Genomic DNA, 18,084 nt, shown 5'->3' with positions numbered 1-18,084 from the left:
CTAAAAGCTTTTATTTGTTATAGGTTGTATGTAGTTTTTCCAATATCATCATTTGCTTTATTTTCTTGACAGATGCTATAAAAATAAGTCATGGCATTAGTATGATAAAAAAAAAAACAAAGAAGGTTAATATAAGAGAGGGAAATAACACCAACAGTTTGTCACACTTCAAGCAAAGATTACCATATATAAATTGAAAAAGCTGCATTGGTTAAGAATTGCTCTTGAATGCAAAATGTTAGAGTGAAAGTCTATAGGGATTTCTCTTTCTACCTTTTTCAGTTGCCATCTTCACTGGGTTATATTTTGTCTTATACTTGATGTTATGGTCCCGTGTTATAACATGCTTGATAAATCTTCAGGGAGTATGTTTAGACTTAAGGAGGAGGGAGATAAGATAAAACACCTTTTCCTTGCTAGATCTTCTGGTTTTATTTGGGAAAAGTTTTCATGTCAGTTCCTTTGTTTTCCCTTAACCGGAAACGGGTTACATGCCCATCCTTAGACCAGTCAATACCCAAAGGGAAGAGATTATTTTGACATATTTAGACAAGTTATATTTCATCAACTGAGCTGGCATAAGTTCCCAGACCAAACAGGATATACTGCATATCTAAACAAACTCAGTTTCTAATACTAGGGCAGATCTCAAGGAGAGGTGGATTTCAAGAGACAATATGGGGAAGAAGGAAACCAGTTCTCCTGATTGTTCTATTTCGTAGTCATTCCAACACACTCTCCTTTGTTAGTTCTTCTTTCTCTTTGACACCTTAATGCTGGAGTTCCCCACATCTCAGTCTTTGGTGTTTTTCTCTTCTGTGGTGGTCTCCTCCCCCCTAAATATTAAAGATTTTAAAATGTTTATAGCCATACCTCACTCTAAACTCTAGATTTTTATGTTTTTATAGAGTGCTTATTCAACATTTTCAGTTAGAGGGCTGTGGCTGATTTTATTTTCCAAGATGATTACGATAATATCTGGCATTCCACATGCTCTTCTTAAAATGTGACATTGACTCTTGCAAACAGAAAAGGGGAACATCTTTTCCATATACTGGAATTTAGGTGGGCCTATGACTATTATGGAAGTGATACGTTGTAAAATCTGAGGCTACATCATAAAAGAAGATAAAACTTCCACATAGTTCTCTTGGGAAGCTCTTAGAGGCCAGCCACTCTGCTGTGAGCAAGCCAAGCAACCCCTTGGAGGGGCCAGTGTAGTTCCCACTAATAACTCTAGCTAAGGTCCAAGCTGACAGCCAGCACCAACTGCTGGACTTGTTAAGTGAGTGAACCTAAATGATCCCAGTCCCTAGCTCTTAGGTTACCTCAGCCTTGGTGTCACCACCCGTCAGTGTGAATAAGGGGTGAGTTATTCCTGCTGAGCTCTGATTCAAGTTGCAGATGCAGAAGTAATTAAATTGTTATTGTTTTCAGCTTTTAAATTTATAAGGGTTTACTAACTAAAAGATGATCTACCAGAAATCTTATCCTTAACAGGCTCAAAACTAAGCTGAATCTTTCTCTACAATTGTGAATTCTACATTAGTTAATGCCAATTCTATTATTTTAGTTGCTTAGGTCAAAACAGTTGGTATGATCTTTGGTGTCTCTCTCATATGCCCTGTATCCAATATACTAGGAATTCTATTGCCTTTGGCTTCTAAATGCATTCATATTTTATATACTTCTCATAATTTCCATTGTTACACTATAACCTGAGCCATTGTCACCTTTGCCAACATTTCTCGATCGTGGTTTACCATCTTACTCCCTGGTACTCCTACAGTCTATTCTTCATGTAGTAGGTGAATTATCCTTCTGGAATGTAAATAGATGTCACATCTATTAAAAGCTGACAACAAACCTACAGTGTTATTATTTCCTCCACTTAACAGATAAGGAAACTGAGTCAGCTATTTTAAATACTATTCTGTTATCAAGCTGATATGTGGGAGTTAGGTTTTTCTAATCTCCAAAAATTATGCTACATTGTATGGATATGCATTTGTGTGTGCTACATGCTACACATATACATTTATAGTGGTAGGCATTACAGAAATTAATAACCAAAAATATCAAACATATAAAAAAGCAGTTCTAACAGTTTCAGGATAAAATTGTATTGAAAATTAAAGGTTAGAACTATAAGTGAAAGAGTAGACAATAATGAGAAAATGCTGGAAAAAAAATTAGGAAAGGAAGCTTACAAAATAATTTTGAGCTGGATCTGACTTCTGCTGTTGAGTCTGTTGCCTACCACCACGTGCCCATGGACAAAGGCCATTGCATATTAAGACTAGGAAGGGAGGGTGTGATCTTGTTTAATTCCAAGAATAAGACAACGTGACTCAATTGATCATGTCCACAGCACCCTCATAAACTTGAAAATAAAAATGTACTCTATTAAAGTATTTTAAAAATATATTTTTAAGTTCTAATTTATAATCAAACAATGAATCATTATAGCCTCTATAGAGAAAACTTGATCATTTGCTATATTGCAAATAAGTATTCTAATGGCAAGAAAAAATATAATTTGAGTGTTATGAAATCCCGTAGATACATAGGAAATGAGTTGGTTTCTAATAAAGAATTGCTTCCCTTTGTATTTGTAATAAGCCGAACACTTCATTTGTATGATAGCGACTTCCTCGTGCCTGGCCTATTATAGATTCATGCAGTTCAGTTTAGCAGGCCTCTTACTGCTGCTACTTGCCAATCTGCTACTTGAAACCTAGTATACACCTTCAAGTTGTTATTCTAGGCCTTCTTTTCCTTAAGTATATTTTTATATCTCCATAGCCATCTTAGCATATAAATATACCTACTTCTCTCTAGGGTGATTGAGATCATCACGCAAAGGAACCCACATATACTCTACTTTCTGTCAGTTTATTAAAAAAAACAAAACAAAAAACACACACATTTACTGAGTGCAGCACACGCTGTGTGCGAGGTCATGTCAGTGCATCTCCATCACATCTTCAGCCTTCAATTCAGTACATTTTGACAAAATAAGGCTGCTTACTATGTGAAAGATGCTGGTGGGCGCCGTGAAGTATGATAGTATAATTAAGAGGCTACTTCTGTTCACAACTGAGTTTTCTGTTTAAACTTATAGTCTAAACAAATACAAAATTTCCTTTACGATAATAGTCTCATATTGTAAAGTGAGAGTCATTTTCAGGCATAAAAAGACTAGATCAATGTGACTCAAGCCTAAATATCGTATCTATATCTCATGTTGACATAACTTCCATGAGACCATTTTAAAGTTACATTGAATTTTAAGAAAAAAGAGATCACGTATAATGAGAGTAAGTAATCCAAGTGAGGGTAGTAGATGACTTGAAGGAGAGAGGTTTCTTTTTTTTTTTTAATTTTTTTAAATGTTTATTTACTTTTGAGAGAGACAGAGACAGAATGCAAGTGGGTTAGGGGCAGAGAGAGAGGGAGACACAGGATCAGAAGCAGGCTCCAGGCTCTGAGCTGTCAGCACAGAGCCCGATGTGGGACTCGAACCCACGAGCTGTGAGATCGTGACCTGAGCCGAAGTCGGTCACTCTACCGACTGAGCCACCCAGGCACCCCAAGGAGAGGGGTTTCTGAGATGGGCTGAGATTATATTATATGAAGAAATAGAATAAGCCAAGAATTGGTAGTGGCAAAGCAAAGGCCATTGGCAAGAGTATAGCTACATAGGGAAGAGCCATGATGCAGCTGGGATAAATTGGGGCCGTAAAATCGGCAACAGAATTCCCCACATATTAAGGGAATTACCATGAAGACATTTTTTTCCAGTTTACCAAGTGGAATCTAAAATAGTCCTAGACCCTCTGTCCTAAGCCTTCTCCCTGATCCCAAACAAGTCACATAAGCAATGATCAGAAGTGGGATGAGTTTACTGAAGTTGTAGCATTCTTTAAACTGGGGAATTCTTAGAAATAGTTACCATCTGAGACAGATTGTTATGGGGGAGGGGTTTTTTTTCTTCACCCTCAAGCCAAGTAATTGAGAAAGCTGGAGTCAAATATGTAAAGGGGAGACTAAAAGAAAGAGAAAAGAGAAGCAAATGGAAAGAAAAGAAAAAAAAAAGTCACTTTCTCACTGCAAGTCTTCAGCCCAGCAGGAGTCCAATCAAAGTTGGTGAGAGGGAAGAAAACTTTAAAATACATATGAAATAAAAGATTGGATTCAGAAAGATCCCATCTTTTGTACCAGAAAAAAAAAATCTTAATATTATTTGTTCTTTTAACTAAAATAGTCTTGGAAGTCCTGGATTCTTCCTGAGATAGCATATTCTGGAGAAGAGATTTTCAGTAGAGCATAAATGGAATCAGGAGTTGCATAAATATAAAGTTACTTTGTTTTATTTCAACAGTTTAGACTCTGCAATAAACCATTGTGATGGATGAGATTACCCAAGAAAGAGTACAGAAAAAAATAAGTCTAAAGACAAAAAAAAAAAAAAAAAAAAAAGAGAGAGAGAGAGAGAGAATGTTTATTGTTAGGGGATGAAGTGATTAAAAGAGTGGAAAAGAAAGCCAGCAATAAGGCAAAAGAGGGAAAAATAACCATTTCAAGTCCTCAGAAAATTACTGTATCATGAAAGTCAAGGGAAGACCACTCCAGGAAGAACAATGTGCCCGCGGTAAAGAATTTAGGAGGGATTAAAGCAGAGAACAGAATGTGCAATCAATGATGGAGATGATATTATTAATTTTTATCAATTTCCAGAAATTGCTGAAGACAGAAGCCAAATATAAAGAACAAGTAAGTGACAGATAATTAGAAAATAGAGCTAGCATATTTAGTCTCCAGTGATAGAAACTTGGGCAATGAAGGGAAAGTAGGAAAAACAGAAATGTTGAGAAGACAGTAGAGTATAGAGGAAGTTTTCTTTAGTATAGGAGTGAGGGGGTACTCTACAAGTTCATAGGCAGAGGGGAAGAAACTGACAGGAAGGCAAGTTCCAGAGAGTGTAGTTGGAACTTAGACAAGGAAGAAGTAACAGGGTGGAACAAGAAGAATAGGGGACCAGAAAGCAGATGGACAAAACTTACATCTTACATCAGGTATTCAAGAAACAGATCCTGGAATGAGAATTCAGTTCAGGAAGTAAGAGAGAAGCAGAGTAGGAAAGGGGAAGAGACAAACAAAGATTCAACTGTGAGCCAAAGTCTGGGTCTCAGCCTGATAACTTGTGGATCCCTGGAGTATAAAATTTATTTCAAAGCAAGGGAACTTTACTTTCAAACTCCCACCCAAGCATTGGAAAGGGGCAACCCTTGGGAGACATACACTCCCAAGATTTCTAACTCTCAGCACTACTTGTGAAAGAAGAGTTGTGGCTTAAGAGGACAGGTCCTCTTATGAAAAGTGCCTGTAAGAACTGTAAGAGGCAAAGGACACAGAAACCGTGCACTGGAGTGCATAGAACTAGGAAACAAGATCTGAGAGTGTCTAGGTGGAGTACCAAGTGTATACTACAGTTGGGAACCACAGGTTAGATGTTTCCTACCTTTGAGATCTTTTGAAATATCTTAATCTCAAATACCTATGTCCTTTTTGGTTACTAAAAGGATGAGATGAGGTAAATTTAAGTGGGAACATTGAATTAGGAGAATTTCTCACCCCCTTCTTGTTTTGGAGATGGAATGAAAAGATAGGATATGGCAGTAGAATATATTTTAGCAATTCAATTACTGAAATTGAAGAAAGTCATAAATGATAGTATGAGTAAGGTTAGCAGCTTTAAATGAATAGGTAAGTTTTGCTGAAACTTGTGCTGAATAGAATATGAACAAAAGGATTTAAAGCAACATGAGTTTAGCTGGGATGGATTTCTAGAATCTAATCAGTATGTTTCTATGACCTTGAATAATAACATTCAGCAGTTTAGAAGTAGCGAGGGGGAAAAAAAGGAAAAAAAATGAGTCAAAAAGGGAGCGTGAGATGACAGACTCAAAGTTGAATTGTAATGGAATAACCTTTGGTTGCCAGTCAGGAGCTGAGGTCTAGAAGTTAGTGATGCAATCAAGGAAACCAAAAGCAGCAGATTAAGGTCAGAGTAAGGAGTTAGGACATTAATGACCAAGACAACTCAACAAATTAAGAGATGATTTTAGAATTGGTAAAATTGGAAATGGAGCTGTCTCATGTGTTACTTAAAATTAGCGTGTGGCCTTGCTTATGTAAGGCAGAGGCAAAGGAGAGGTGGAAGTCCTTGGAACAGATGAGGTGAACCATGAACTGAGATGTTCACAAAGCCATCAACATGAGTCATAAAGTCCCTAAGAATGTCAGCAGTGGAGGGAGAAGATGGCAGAGTTTTCAGTGGGTAGTAAAACAATTAAATAAATTTGGTGGTTAATTGTGATAGTGATTATGTGGTGGTACAAGAAAATAGGATGTGTGAATTCATGCTGTAAATGTTTTGAAATAAGTGAGTATAACCTCAGAGAAAGTTGTCTTTCTTACTTAAATCTTCTTCACTTTAATGGCATTTATTTCCTCTGGTATCTCATACAGTAACTCTTCTATTCTATCATTAACTAGTCCTTTCAATGAAACCTTTCCCATTTCTTCCAAATAGCATCAGATCTCTGCTATTTGACTCCCCCACAACAAACACAAACACATCAAACACAAACAAACAAAAAACACAGCAACTTATTTTTCTCTGCCATGTTACTTCTTAACTTAGAATAAAGAAGTTCTCTTCTTTCCAGAATTGTTAAAATTTATCCATAGCCAAATTCAGATTTTTTCCAGATTTCACACCATTTGCCTTCTCTTTGATATATTTCTCCACTGATTATCCACTCAAGACTTTATTTTCTCTGTTGCTTTCTCTAAATCTGAGTTTTCTTGCTGTATCTAACCTATTCCATATACGTCCTTTGCATCTCTCTCTCCTTATATGTCTTTGTATGCCATTCTCTCTTGCTATATTTACCCTTTACCATGTATTGTCGTGTTTTTTTTTACTTTAATTACTGCATTACATCCAAAATCTCATCTTCATCCTTCACTTATGTTTCCATTTTCCTTTAGAAAATCTTTATTTGAATGTCCACTGTTATAGAAATTTACCATATCCTCCAACCTCTAGTCTAGTGACTTCGTTTCGTAACTATGGCATGTCTTTTTGCTCTGACAAGATTGAAATTTACTTTAGACTTTGTGTAGTTTTTCATCATCTATTTCTTTCTTTATTTTTTAAACATTTTTAGTGTTTGTTTATTTTTGAGAGACAGAGAGAGCACAAGTGGGGGAGGGGCAGAGAGAGAGAGGGGAGACACAGAATCCAAAACAGGCTCCAGGCTCCAAGCTGTCAGCACAAAGCCTGATGCAGGGCTCAAACCCATGAACCCTGAGATCATGACCTAAGCCGAAGTCGGACCCTCAACTGGCTGAGCCACCCAGGGTCCCCTTTCATCACCTATTTCTATCTGTCACTAACTTCTGTCATATCTTCTCTCCAGATGTCTCTTAGATCTTCCATATCTTTCTCTTGCAACTTTGAGCTCAGCACTGATTCGGCTTGAGGAGCTCATTAAATATTTTTGGATTTCCTAATTTTGAGCCCCCAGAACAAGATTTATATTTTATTTCACAAAACAAGAAATCTTTGACATATGTGGCATTCATTTAAATATTATTTACCTCCATACCTTCACTTCTTCTTAAAAACATTTCTTAACTGTTAATTAAGTCACATGGATAGATATTTGTCAGGACTTATAATTAAGAATTGATAAAACTTCTAAATAAACATTTTCGGGAAATGTTTATTATACTTGAAAATATTAGTTTCTCCCTATACATTATCCACGTTTTACTGACTTGAGTTCAGAAAAGAAAAAAGGCTTAAAAGTGACAGTCCATGTAAAAGTTATCCAAACATTGGTTTCTAGGTAATATTACATAGACATTTAATCATATGAATAGACAATTTTATCATATGAATAAAGTACAGCATTTTTATATTCTGTTTGTAGTTAAAGCATGGTAGGTGGTATTACCAGGGGAAAAGGTAAACCATAATGGAATAAATTAGCTGAATCCAAGATATAACTGTGCCTTGAAAAGTGGGCATGAAGCCTGTTTTGAACAATGGAGACTTGAAGATTTTTTTAAATGTAACCAAATACAAAGTAGAAAGCATGTATGAATTTACTTCAGCTTGAAAAATTAGTTTCTACCTTCTATTGATTTTTTGGTAAGGCATCACTTCCATTTAAAAAATTGAAATATAATATATATATTTTATGTGAAAAACACTTTCTACAGTAGAAGCCACAGTATGTCACCATATGATACCAAAAAAGTTGGTTAGCTTCTTGTAGTATATTACATCTAAGTGAAACACAAATACTCTGATTTTGTTTTCTTTAGACACCATAGCTTAACAATAGTTTAACATCTGTTGAGATAGCAAGTGTATCGCATACTTTAACACCATATCTCAGAGTATGCTTTTATCTTAAGGCAAGATGACACATATAAAATTGAAGTAGAATTAAGTTTCATTTGCAATTGAAATACTGGTGCAACCAGGGTGTCAGTATATAAGATTAAGATACAATGATGGTCAAATAACTTGGAAACAGTTATACCCCAAATTATAGCCAGCTTTCTCTACAGGTATATAAGAGAGGCATATAATCAAATTATAATGACAAATGAAAGAAAAGTGTCACAGTATTTTTTACTAGGAATTTTCTCAAATATTCTGCAAACGCCCTTGTTTCAAACTTAGGTTTTGCTCACCTAATCTTTTACCATATGCTTTATCTTTATTCCTTAACGTCTAAACGTGAATCTTGGATCTTATTCCCCTTGCTAAAAGGAGGGAAGAAGGACTGGAAGTGATCAAGGTGCCCTGGGCTATCCTTGTAGCTCTTGGGTTGGTGGAGGAGAAAGAGTGTACAGAAAGGTCATGCCACCTCCTAGTACAAGAGGGAACTTTTGGTCTGGACCACCAAAGCCATGTTCAATGGAGACCAGAAATAGCCACACACAAATGCATGACTTTACCTTGATTTTTAAAGGGATCTGACCAATAAAACTGTGGTAAAGGGTAAAAAAGAAGTTTGCAAGATTGATTTCTCTATCCACCTATAGAAATTGTCTCTGCTTCTTTCAATGTGGAATACCCAGGGTGGGTTGGGTATGACTGATAAGACAGATCGGAGGTCATGAAACAAATCAGAAATTTCTGTGTAATGTTTTAAGAATCAGCACATGAGTACTAGTAGTCTAGGCTCTAGGAGTAAAGGTATTAAATATTTCATAGGAAAATACATAAAGGGTAAACATCAAATATTATATATTAGAGATACTATAAATGAATAAAATATAGACCATTTACTCAGGAAAAACACTATGAACATGTAAATAGCAAACCAATATCATATATGTACATAGACATGTATGTGTATATGTATATATTTGTTAAAATGAGAGGGTGTGCAATGAGGCAGGGTATAAATAAAATAAGGGACTAAATATATTGCAGGCCATAAACAGAATATGCTGTATCATCACAGATGCCAAATACATTTTTCTTTGTGAATAATTTTTCCTCATATTTCTCCAGTATTGGCTGGACTTACACATAACAATTGTGTCACTCAATATTGCAGAGTAGTGAATCAAGAAGGAATCTGATATAGAACTTAAGGATAACAGAAACCAGAACAAGTCCTATAGAATAAATGGTAAATACTGTTTTAGACTTAAACAGAGAAAGAGAATGACCCAGATGGCCTGTATCTTTATTTTGGCTCAAAAGAAAAGTTAATTTCTGAAGTTACTTATAGAAATGACAACTTCTCTCACCATCGCACTTCAGTATTTTCAGTGTTGAAGCCTATACTTTTACGACTTAGAGACTTACACCTAGCAAGTTTTAAGTATTTCTTTTGGCATTTTTCTTAAGGCAAATCTTTACCCATTTGCCTCTGCCATTAAACAGTGAGTTTCATGAGGGTCACTGAGTCCAGTTCATTTTATAGCAACAACTGCTAGCATTACATAACAACACTAATATTGGTTGAATGAGTACGTGACTGCACTGAAAGAATACATTTGAGAATCATCCACCAAACCACAGACAAAAATGAATAAATAAATAAATAAATAAATAAATAAATAAATAAATAAAATAAAAAAAAAAGAAGAAGAAAAGCAGTGTTCAAGGTTATACTGTCTCTAGACTCTTCCTTTTAACAGAGTGTCCCTCTATCTGTGCTTGAGTTCTTTTTATGTTATAGGAACCTCTAAGCAAAAGTAACACATTCAGGACTTGAAAAGTGATTTGGGATTGCCATGTAATGCTTTCTCAAAGCAAAATTGCACATAAATGAAGGAAAAGGAAATGCAAAGAAACACTCACAGGAATAGAGAAGGTTCTTCATTACAGCGTATATCTCTCAGAGGGGATGCAGGATGCCATTTCATGTATTCGTGAAATGTATTCAAATTTTTATAGTATGTTATTTACATGTGCCTTAAAGATTGAGACATTGACGTGTTGGCCTATGAAGTACTCGATTAGTATGAGTTTTAAGTAATTCTAATGAAACTGCTAAGACATTGAAAATTACAAGCAGTTTGTCAAAAGCTCATGCTCACACAAAGGCTAGCTGCTGTTGTTAATTTGTAGGTTTGTTTGTTTTTTTATATTTTTTACTGATATAGTATCTCGCTATTGCCCATTGGTGTGGCAGAGGAATCTTCTCAACCAAGGCAACTGCCTATTAAAGAATTATATGGTCTTTATTTTTGTGCCTGCACGGACATTTTTGGTTATCTCATCTTTGTTTAGCATACGTGATAAAGTATATAAATCATGCTGTCCTAGAAGGACGTAAGAATGGGAAAAAATGGTGAGTTCATTGTAAAAATTGCAGCCCAGATCTGTGTTCAGAGGAAATAGTTTAGCAGTCAAATTAAGAATCTTAAACCCAAAGAAAATGATTGATTCAAATTAGTTTCTTTTCACTATTGTTCATATATCCAAAAGAATCACCCTTAATACTATTCCTTTTATGATAATTTAGACTTATTCAGTATTCTTTTTCCACCTCAAACTTTTTACCTTTCCCCAGCAAAGCCAAAGCTTTGTTTTCATGTTACTTTTATTTCTCAAAAAAATATTTATTCGAAATTAGCATTTATAATATTTTGTATATTTTTCAACTTTAATTGTGATAGAAAAAGATTTGCTTTCCTTGATAAGTATACCTGCATGTAAAGTAATTCTGACATCAGTACGCTGGTTATATGGTCAATTCAGTAAACTTTCGAAGACTATAAGTGTATCCTAAGCCTTTGGGAATTCCAGTGCTCCTAAATCTTTTGCCTATTTTTCAAATGTCAATAATTAATTGGAATTACTACTTGAACATAGTATGCATTCATTGCACATTTTCCTGCCAAGAACTGTGTCTCATAAGACAATAAGGATATTTGTGTTATGATGATTTCTGACAGTATTCTTACAATCCTTCAAAGCACTTTTGAATGTCCCATTTGTAATTCTTTTTATTTTAAATCTGTAACTGCAAGCCCCTGTAAGTATGGGAATTTACAGTTTAAGACAAATTATCATCCAGAGAAACTTCAATTATATAACATAACATTTGATTTTGACAATTCTGAAAATTTCTAGGTCTGAGATAAACTTGAGAAGTATCTTAAGTGCTAGATTAACCAAGCTAGGGATCTAAAGGCAGTTTCCTTCATTATATCATACAATTCAACAAACATTTCACTACAGCAAATTTTGAACTCAAATGGGGACATCGGTCTGTAATGCTGCCACTGAATCTTAATTTCTGTGGGGTCTCAAAACCAGTGATAAGGATTTTCATTTATTCCCTTCATGAAAAAAATCACACTTAGATACAAAGAATCTATGTTCGTTAAAGATATCTCAAGTACATCTATGTAAATTACTATTTTAAATTATTCATAAGTTTCTCCCTGCAGTTTCATAAGCTTAGTGTTCTTTCTCTACATTTAGTTATAATCCCTGAAGGTTCTCACGGTGCTAATTCTATTCAATTTGTTATTTTTAATTTTTGTTTAAGGAGAAAATAAATTACTCTTTTCCTGAAATTCATAAAATGTCGCTTAACTTAAGTAGGTATAGAATCTTTTAGTTTTATTAAGTTGATAAATTGTTTAGCCATAAAAGTGGTTCCTGTAGTCAGATTTGGCTTCATATATAATGATAATTTACCTAATCACTACTGAAAATTTGAGTAAAATCTGTACTCACAATAGTTTTATTTTGAGTAATTCTAGTTCTTAATTTTATTGTTATTCATCCAGGCCTCCTGCATGGAAGTAATACAGATTTAAAATGCAAAGGGACTACTAGAGAAAAAAAGAATGAGAGACTGGTTTCTTGATACTAGGGCTTTTTTCATGGCTTGTTCTGTGTTTTTTAAGTATGAAGATCTTTGTTCTAATTCCTTATACCTAAGGAAAAGTAGCATTTTATATGAGATTATTATATTATTGTATTATGTTTATATTTTGTGAGACAACATAGAGAATACACCACAGGCCTGGGTTAGTAAAGCCTGAGTGAAGTTCCTGGCTTTGACCCTTTCTTACCAGCTGTGTGACTGGATGATTGACTTCCTGAGCCACAGTTTCCATAGCTGTGAGAAGCAGAGCTAAATTTGTTAAATGATTTGATTTGCTCTGTTCACTCAAAATATTTTTATTTATTTTTTAAAATAATATTTGTATTACTCATTTAGTACATCTGAAAGCAGATTACTATTAAATAAAAGGGATATTGTACATATTTCCTTTCATATTTAAACTCTGGAGTATGTTAGGGGTGCCTGGGTGGCTCAGTCCGGTGAGCTTCTCCACTTCGGCTCCCATGATCTCATCGTTCATGAGCCGGTGCCCAACGTCAGGCTCTGTGCTGACAGCTCAGAGCCTGGAGCCTACTTTGGAGTCTGTGTCTCCCTCTCTCTCTGCCCCTCCCCTGCTCACATTCTGTCTCTCTCTGTCTCTCAAAAATAAATAAACATTAAAAAATAAATTAAAAAAAATAAACTGGAGTATGTTAAAATAGATGACAACAATCAGACTGAATAAGCACCTGTCTGTCTTCGCTCCCAAAATGCCTCCTTCACAGTGTTGTGCCCCCTGCCATTTTGACACAGTGATTGATTAGTCATTTTAGGAGCATTATTAAAACTTTTTCCTTAAAAAGTTAAATGGAGCAACAAATTTGGCCTCCCAGTTATTTTATTTTTTTAATACAATGAGAATCTCCATTAAAGTTTAAAAATCTTAACTTTAATGAAAACATAGATTTTTTATGGCTATTTCAACCTATAGCTAACCAATAAAATGCTAGTTGGATTTCTTGTACGAAGTTTTCCCTTTCTAATTATAGACCATATAAATATGAACGAAAGCTTCTTCAGGATTAATATACTTGGAATTCTAGCCACACCTTCTTTTTCATCTGGTTGTGAAAGTCCAGCACATTTATTTTATACAGCATTTCCATGAAAAAAAATCAACTTTTAAAATAAATCAAAACAATATGCGTAAAGGGAATACATATATTTTTATGTAGTTTAAGTATCTTTTTATGGATAAATAATACATTTGAGTGGATACAAAATATGAATGTACATCTTTGATTTTTCTATATGCAACCTCATTTTCTAATGTATGATCACTCCTATATACGTATTCAAATATGCACAAAATACGCATTCATTGTTGCCAGGATGAATCAATGATTACCATATTTTTCTAAATTCTAATCACTGCTGTTTCCTGACAGCTAAATAAAAACTTCAATGGACATAATTTCAAAAGAATGGATCCTGTTTATCTGAAAGCATGGATTTTGTATTGTAATATAAATATTATGTATGCTGAACGAATGAGCAAAAGAAAGCATGAATAATATGCCTTCTGTTTTTCTACATTTAGTTTTTTGACATGTTTTATTTCAGCATACTCTGGATTTTCTTTCTGTATTTCATTTTCTTCCATGTTCCATTTTGTATTACGTGATCACTATAATAGGAATATCTGCTTTTGCATGAATCTATGTTTTATGATTGCTTCACAAGATAACTTACAAAATTCAAATTAGAATGGTTACATTTATCAGTGTAATTGGACAGAACTGAAATTATAGTGCATTCATATATATATTAATATTTATCTCCCACTAATTTTATTTTAAAATTTTTCTAATTTCCTAGTGCTGTAGGTATAATAGTAGATGAAAATGAGAAAAGATCACAGTCCTCATTGAGCTTATTGTCCAATGAGGGCAAAAAAACATTAATGAAAATAGCACTGTAAAGAAATATAAGAACTATAACACTAAATTTCACTCTAATCCATGCAGAGTATAGGGTAAAATAATCAGAACACTGAAGAATTTTTGAGGGAAATGATGTTTGCAATGGAAACAAGAGCAAATGAGGCAAACAGGTTGGAGAAGAGCATTTCAGACAGGGAGTAGCCTATGCAAAGTATTTTGGAGGGATTTTGAATCCATCCTTGTGATTTCTATGAATCGTTAAATATTTTTTAAAATAAAAAAATTCTTTTTCACAAATATAAACACATGGATGTTGATTTCTAAAATGTATTATTTTTGTTCTATTGGTATGAATGTCACTGCTTTATTGTTAATAATATGGGTTTTTTTTGTATTTATCTGCATATTACTATAAATCAACAATTTCATTTCAGCTATTTGTTCTGGACTGAATGGGGACAGATGCCCTGCATTGGAAAAGCTCGCTTAGATGGCTCCGAGAAGGTTATCCTTGTAAGCATGGGAATAACATGGCCAAATGGTATCTCCATTGACTATGAGGTGTGTTGGATTTCTTAAGTATTTAAAGCGCATTAACTGCCAGCTTGCATTAATCCACTCTTAGTGTTCTCTTATTTTTTTAATAAACCACTTAATCCAAAACAGCTTGTAACATTACTTTTCAATCGATCTTTAGGAAAACAAATTGTACTGGTGTGATGCTCGTACAGACAAAATAGAAAGAATTGACCTTGAGACTGGAGGGAATCGTGAGATGGTGCTGTCAGGGAGCAATGTGGATATGTTTTCAGTTGCGGTCTTTGGGGCTTACATCTACTGGTCTGACAGGTAATTTATTTTTTCATAAGTATTTGAGTCTCAAAATGTTATTTCAGTGCCAGTTGCTTTACCCTTGTAGGATTAGCCATTCCCTAGCAAGGGCACAAAAAGGATCTCACAAAGCCATGTGATTTCCACAGAAAGTCAGGCACTCTTGCTATTCCAGGCTCAAGCGTTTCAATGTCACAGACTAAAGTTGGTTTCTTTCCCCTTCTGCTTGGCCATCTGTTATCTTCAGTTTAAATAACTGGCTTGATGTGAATTACTTAAAGATTGTTGATCACGTATGTCCAACTTTTTGTCAGAGCACATGCCAACGGGTCCATCAGAAGAGGCCACAAGAATGATGCCACAGAAACCGTAACCATGAGAACAGGTCTTGGAGTCAACCTGAAGGAAGTTAAAATCTTTAACCGAGTAAGAGAGAAAGGTCAGCATTCTTATAAAATAAATATATCTTCCATTATTTCTCTCCTTTTTAAAAAATATTAATCAAAGTTAGAGATTCTTATATGAATCCAAAACCTCAAAACTGTATTTTTAAACATCTAATTTCCTATAAAAATCATACAGTAGTCTAATGAAATGAATACACAATAGTTCATACATAGATAGTTTTGCCTTAGACAGTGTATTTATATGGACATGTTATATGCCTGGCATGCCTTCAGTATAGGTTTGGGCTAAGTAATGTAGAAAATCTTTATAAATATACATACTCGACAAAAAAATACAAAGCACAATTAGAATATTAGAGAGTAAAAGTTGCCAAAGCTACGTATTTTGGGTTATGTTTTAATATATAAAGTGATATGGCTTCAGAAGTTTGCTATTGGTGTGAAATATTTCTGAAGTCATCAGTCCCTTAAAATGTGTTTTTTGAAACTGATATAAATGTGGTTTGGATTTTTTTTTAATTTACCTCAATTAAGTGTCCATTTTATGTCATTAAATATCCATATTAATATCCATTAAAATAAATTGTAATTAATTTTCTTGACATCAAAGGAATGCATAATAATTTTATAGTTGATGATGGATTCATGGAAGAAAATCAGCCGTATGGAGCAATCTTGATAGCATATTACATCGTCACTCAAAACTGAAGTAAAAACTTATGCTTAATATACTTAGGAGGTTAGGTACATTGGCACTGTAAATTTCTTTGATAGCTTTCATATTTCATAGACACAGATTTTAAAGCAGTGCACTGTTTGTTGGGGAACTCAGTTCATGTTTTGAGAAAATTGTTATTTGTGCCAAAGATTACAGTACATGAAACCTATTGCAATCTCAGCATCAAGTTTCAAAAAAGAGATATACACTTAACTGGCTGATTACAAGAAAAATGTAATGCTTTCATTTAGATGATAATTAGAGCAGAAGAATGCAGTCTTTTAAATCAGAAATCCAAGATTTAAACTGGTGTGAAAAAAGTCAGTATTTTATAGTATTTGACTTTTTTACTGACCAGTATTAAGAATAATAATAATAAAAAATAACAGACTATTCAACATTATTTTAAAAAATATTTCTGTAAGAGGGCTGCCTGAGTGGCACAGTCAGTTAAGCGACTCTTTTTTTTTTTTAATGTTTATTTATTTTTGAGAGAGAGAGTGACACAGAGTGTGAGCAGGGGAGGGGCAGAGAGAAAGGGAGACAGAATCTGAAGCAGGTTTCAGGCTCTGAGCTGTCAGCACAGAGCCTGATGCAGGGCTGGAAGCACGAACCATGAGGCCATGACCTGAGCCAAAGTCGGACACTTAACTGACTGAGCCACCCAGGCACCCCTAAGTGACTCTTGTTATTAGCTCAGGTCTTGATTTCAGGATCGTGAGTTAAAGCCCTCCACTGGGCTCCATGCAGTGCATGAAGCTTGCTTTAAACATTTTTTTTCTGAAAGAAAAATCATTTGAAAACAAAATAAAAAACCAAACATATATGTTTGTATATGTGTGTGTCTTTTTTTTCCTGTTTAGGGACCAATGTTTGTGAAAAGGACAATGGTGGATGCCAGCAACTTTGTCTTTATCGAGGAAATTCTCGGAGAACTTGCACTTGTGCCCATGGATATTTAGCAGAGGATGGAGTTACTTGCCTAAGGCATGAAGGCTATTTGCTATATTCAGGGAGAACAATATTAAAAAGTATACATCTTTCTGATGAAACCAATTTAAATTCACCAATAAGGCCATATGAAAATCCACATTATTTTAAGAATGTCATAGCCTTGGCTTTTGACTATAATCAAAGAAGAAAAGGTACCAACCGAATCTTTTACAGCGATGCACACTTTGGAAATATACAGCTTATTAAAGATAACTGGGAAGACAGACAAGTAATCGTTGAAAGTAAGTACAATATTTTTTTAAATACTTTGGTGAAAATGAGTATCATTTGCATTAGCAGAGAAATTAGAATGGTAATTGTATGTAGTAATTAATTTTTTTGAGTTTATATTCAAGAATAATGCACCTATGTTATCTGATCTGCTGAAAGTCAAAGAAGCAATTAACCGTTAGCATGTACAGTATGTATATTATGATTATTAGTTTCTAATCATGGATCTTTCTATATAATCCTTGACAGTGTCTTTTTGTATGTATATCAAAATTCATGGAAATTTTTTTTCGGTATAAAACTATACTAATTTTATTTTCTTCTTCTGGGTGAAATTATATCTTTAGGAATATCTGCCTAATTTTATTCAGTGAATTGTATTTTCTCAAACAAATATCAGAGATTATTATTTGTGTGTGTGTGTGTGTGTTGTGTGTGTGTGTGTGTGTGTGTATAGTAGTGTTGAGAAAATGTCAGTAAATAAATACTATTTTACAATATTTTTATATTTTAAGGGACATATTCATTCAAGCAAAATATTGTTATTCATGTAGTTTATTGTTTTATATTCG

The 18,084-nt window shown here is 34.3% G+C and overlaps 1 protein-coding gene across 1 annotated transcript in view; it reads left to right on the top strand.

Annotated features, from left to right (window-relative positions):
• The window catches only part of LRP1B (LDL receptor related protein 1B), a 1,940,511-nt gene that overhangs the window by 1,465,613 nt on the left and 456,814 nt on the right, over window positions 1-18,084 (top strand). The window contains exons 40-43 of the mRNA XM_023259298.2: window positions 14,767-14,893; window positions 15,030-15,181; window positions 15,478-15,602; window positions 17,152-17,523. Of these exons, the coding sequence (XP_023115066.2) occupies window positions 14,767-14,893; window positions 15,030-15,181; window positions 15,478-15,602; window positions 17,152-17,523 (776 nt within the window). The remainder of the gene's footprint in view (window positions 1-14,766; window positions 14,894-15,029; window positions 15,182-15,477; window positions 15,603-17,151; window positions 17,524-18,084) is intronic.

This window comes from Felis catus, chromosome C1 (genome assembly GCF_018350175.1).
Source record: "Felis catus isolate Fca126 chromosome C1, F.catus_Fca126_mat1.0, whole genome shotgun sequence".
In the NCBI taxonomy this organism is placed as follows: Eukaryota; Metazoa; Chordata; class Mammalia; order Carnivora; family Felidae; genus Felis; species Felis catus.
The sequence above is the reverse complement of the archived record's forward strand: the minus strand, read 5'-3'. Positions and strand labels throughout refer to the sequence as shown.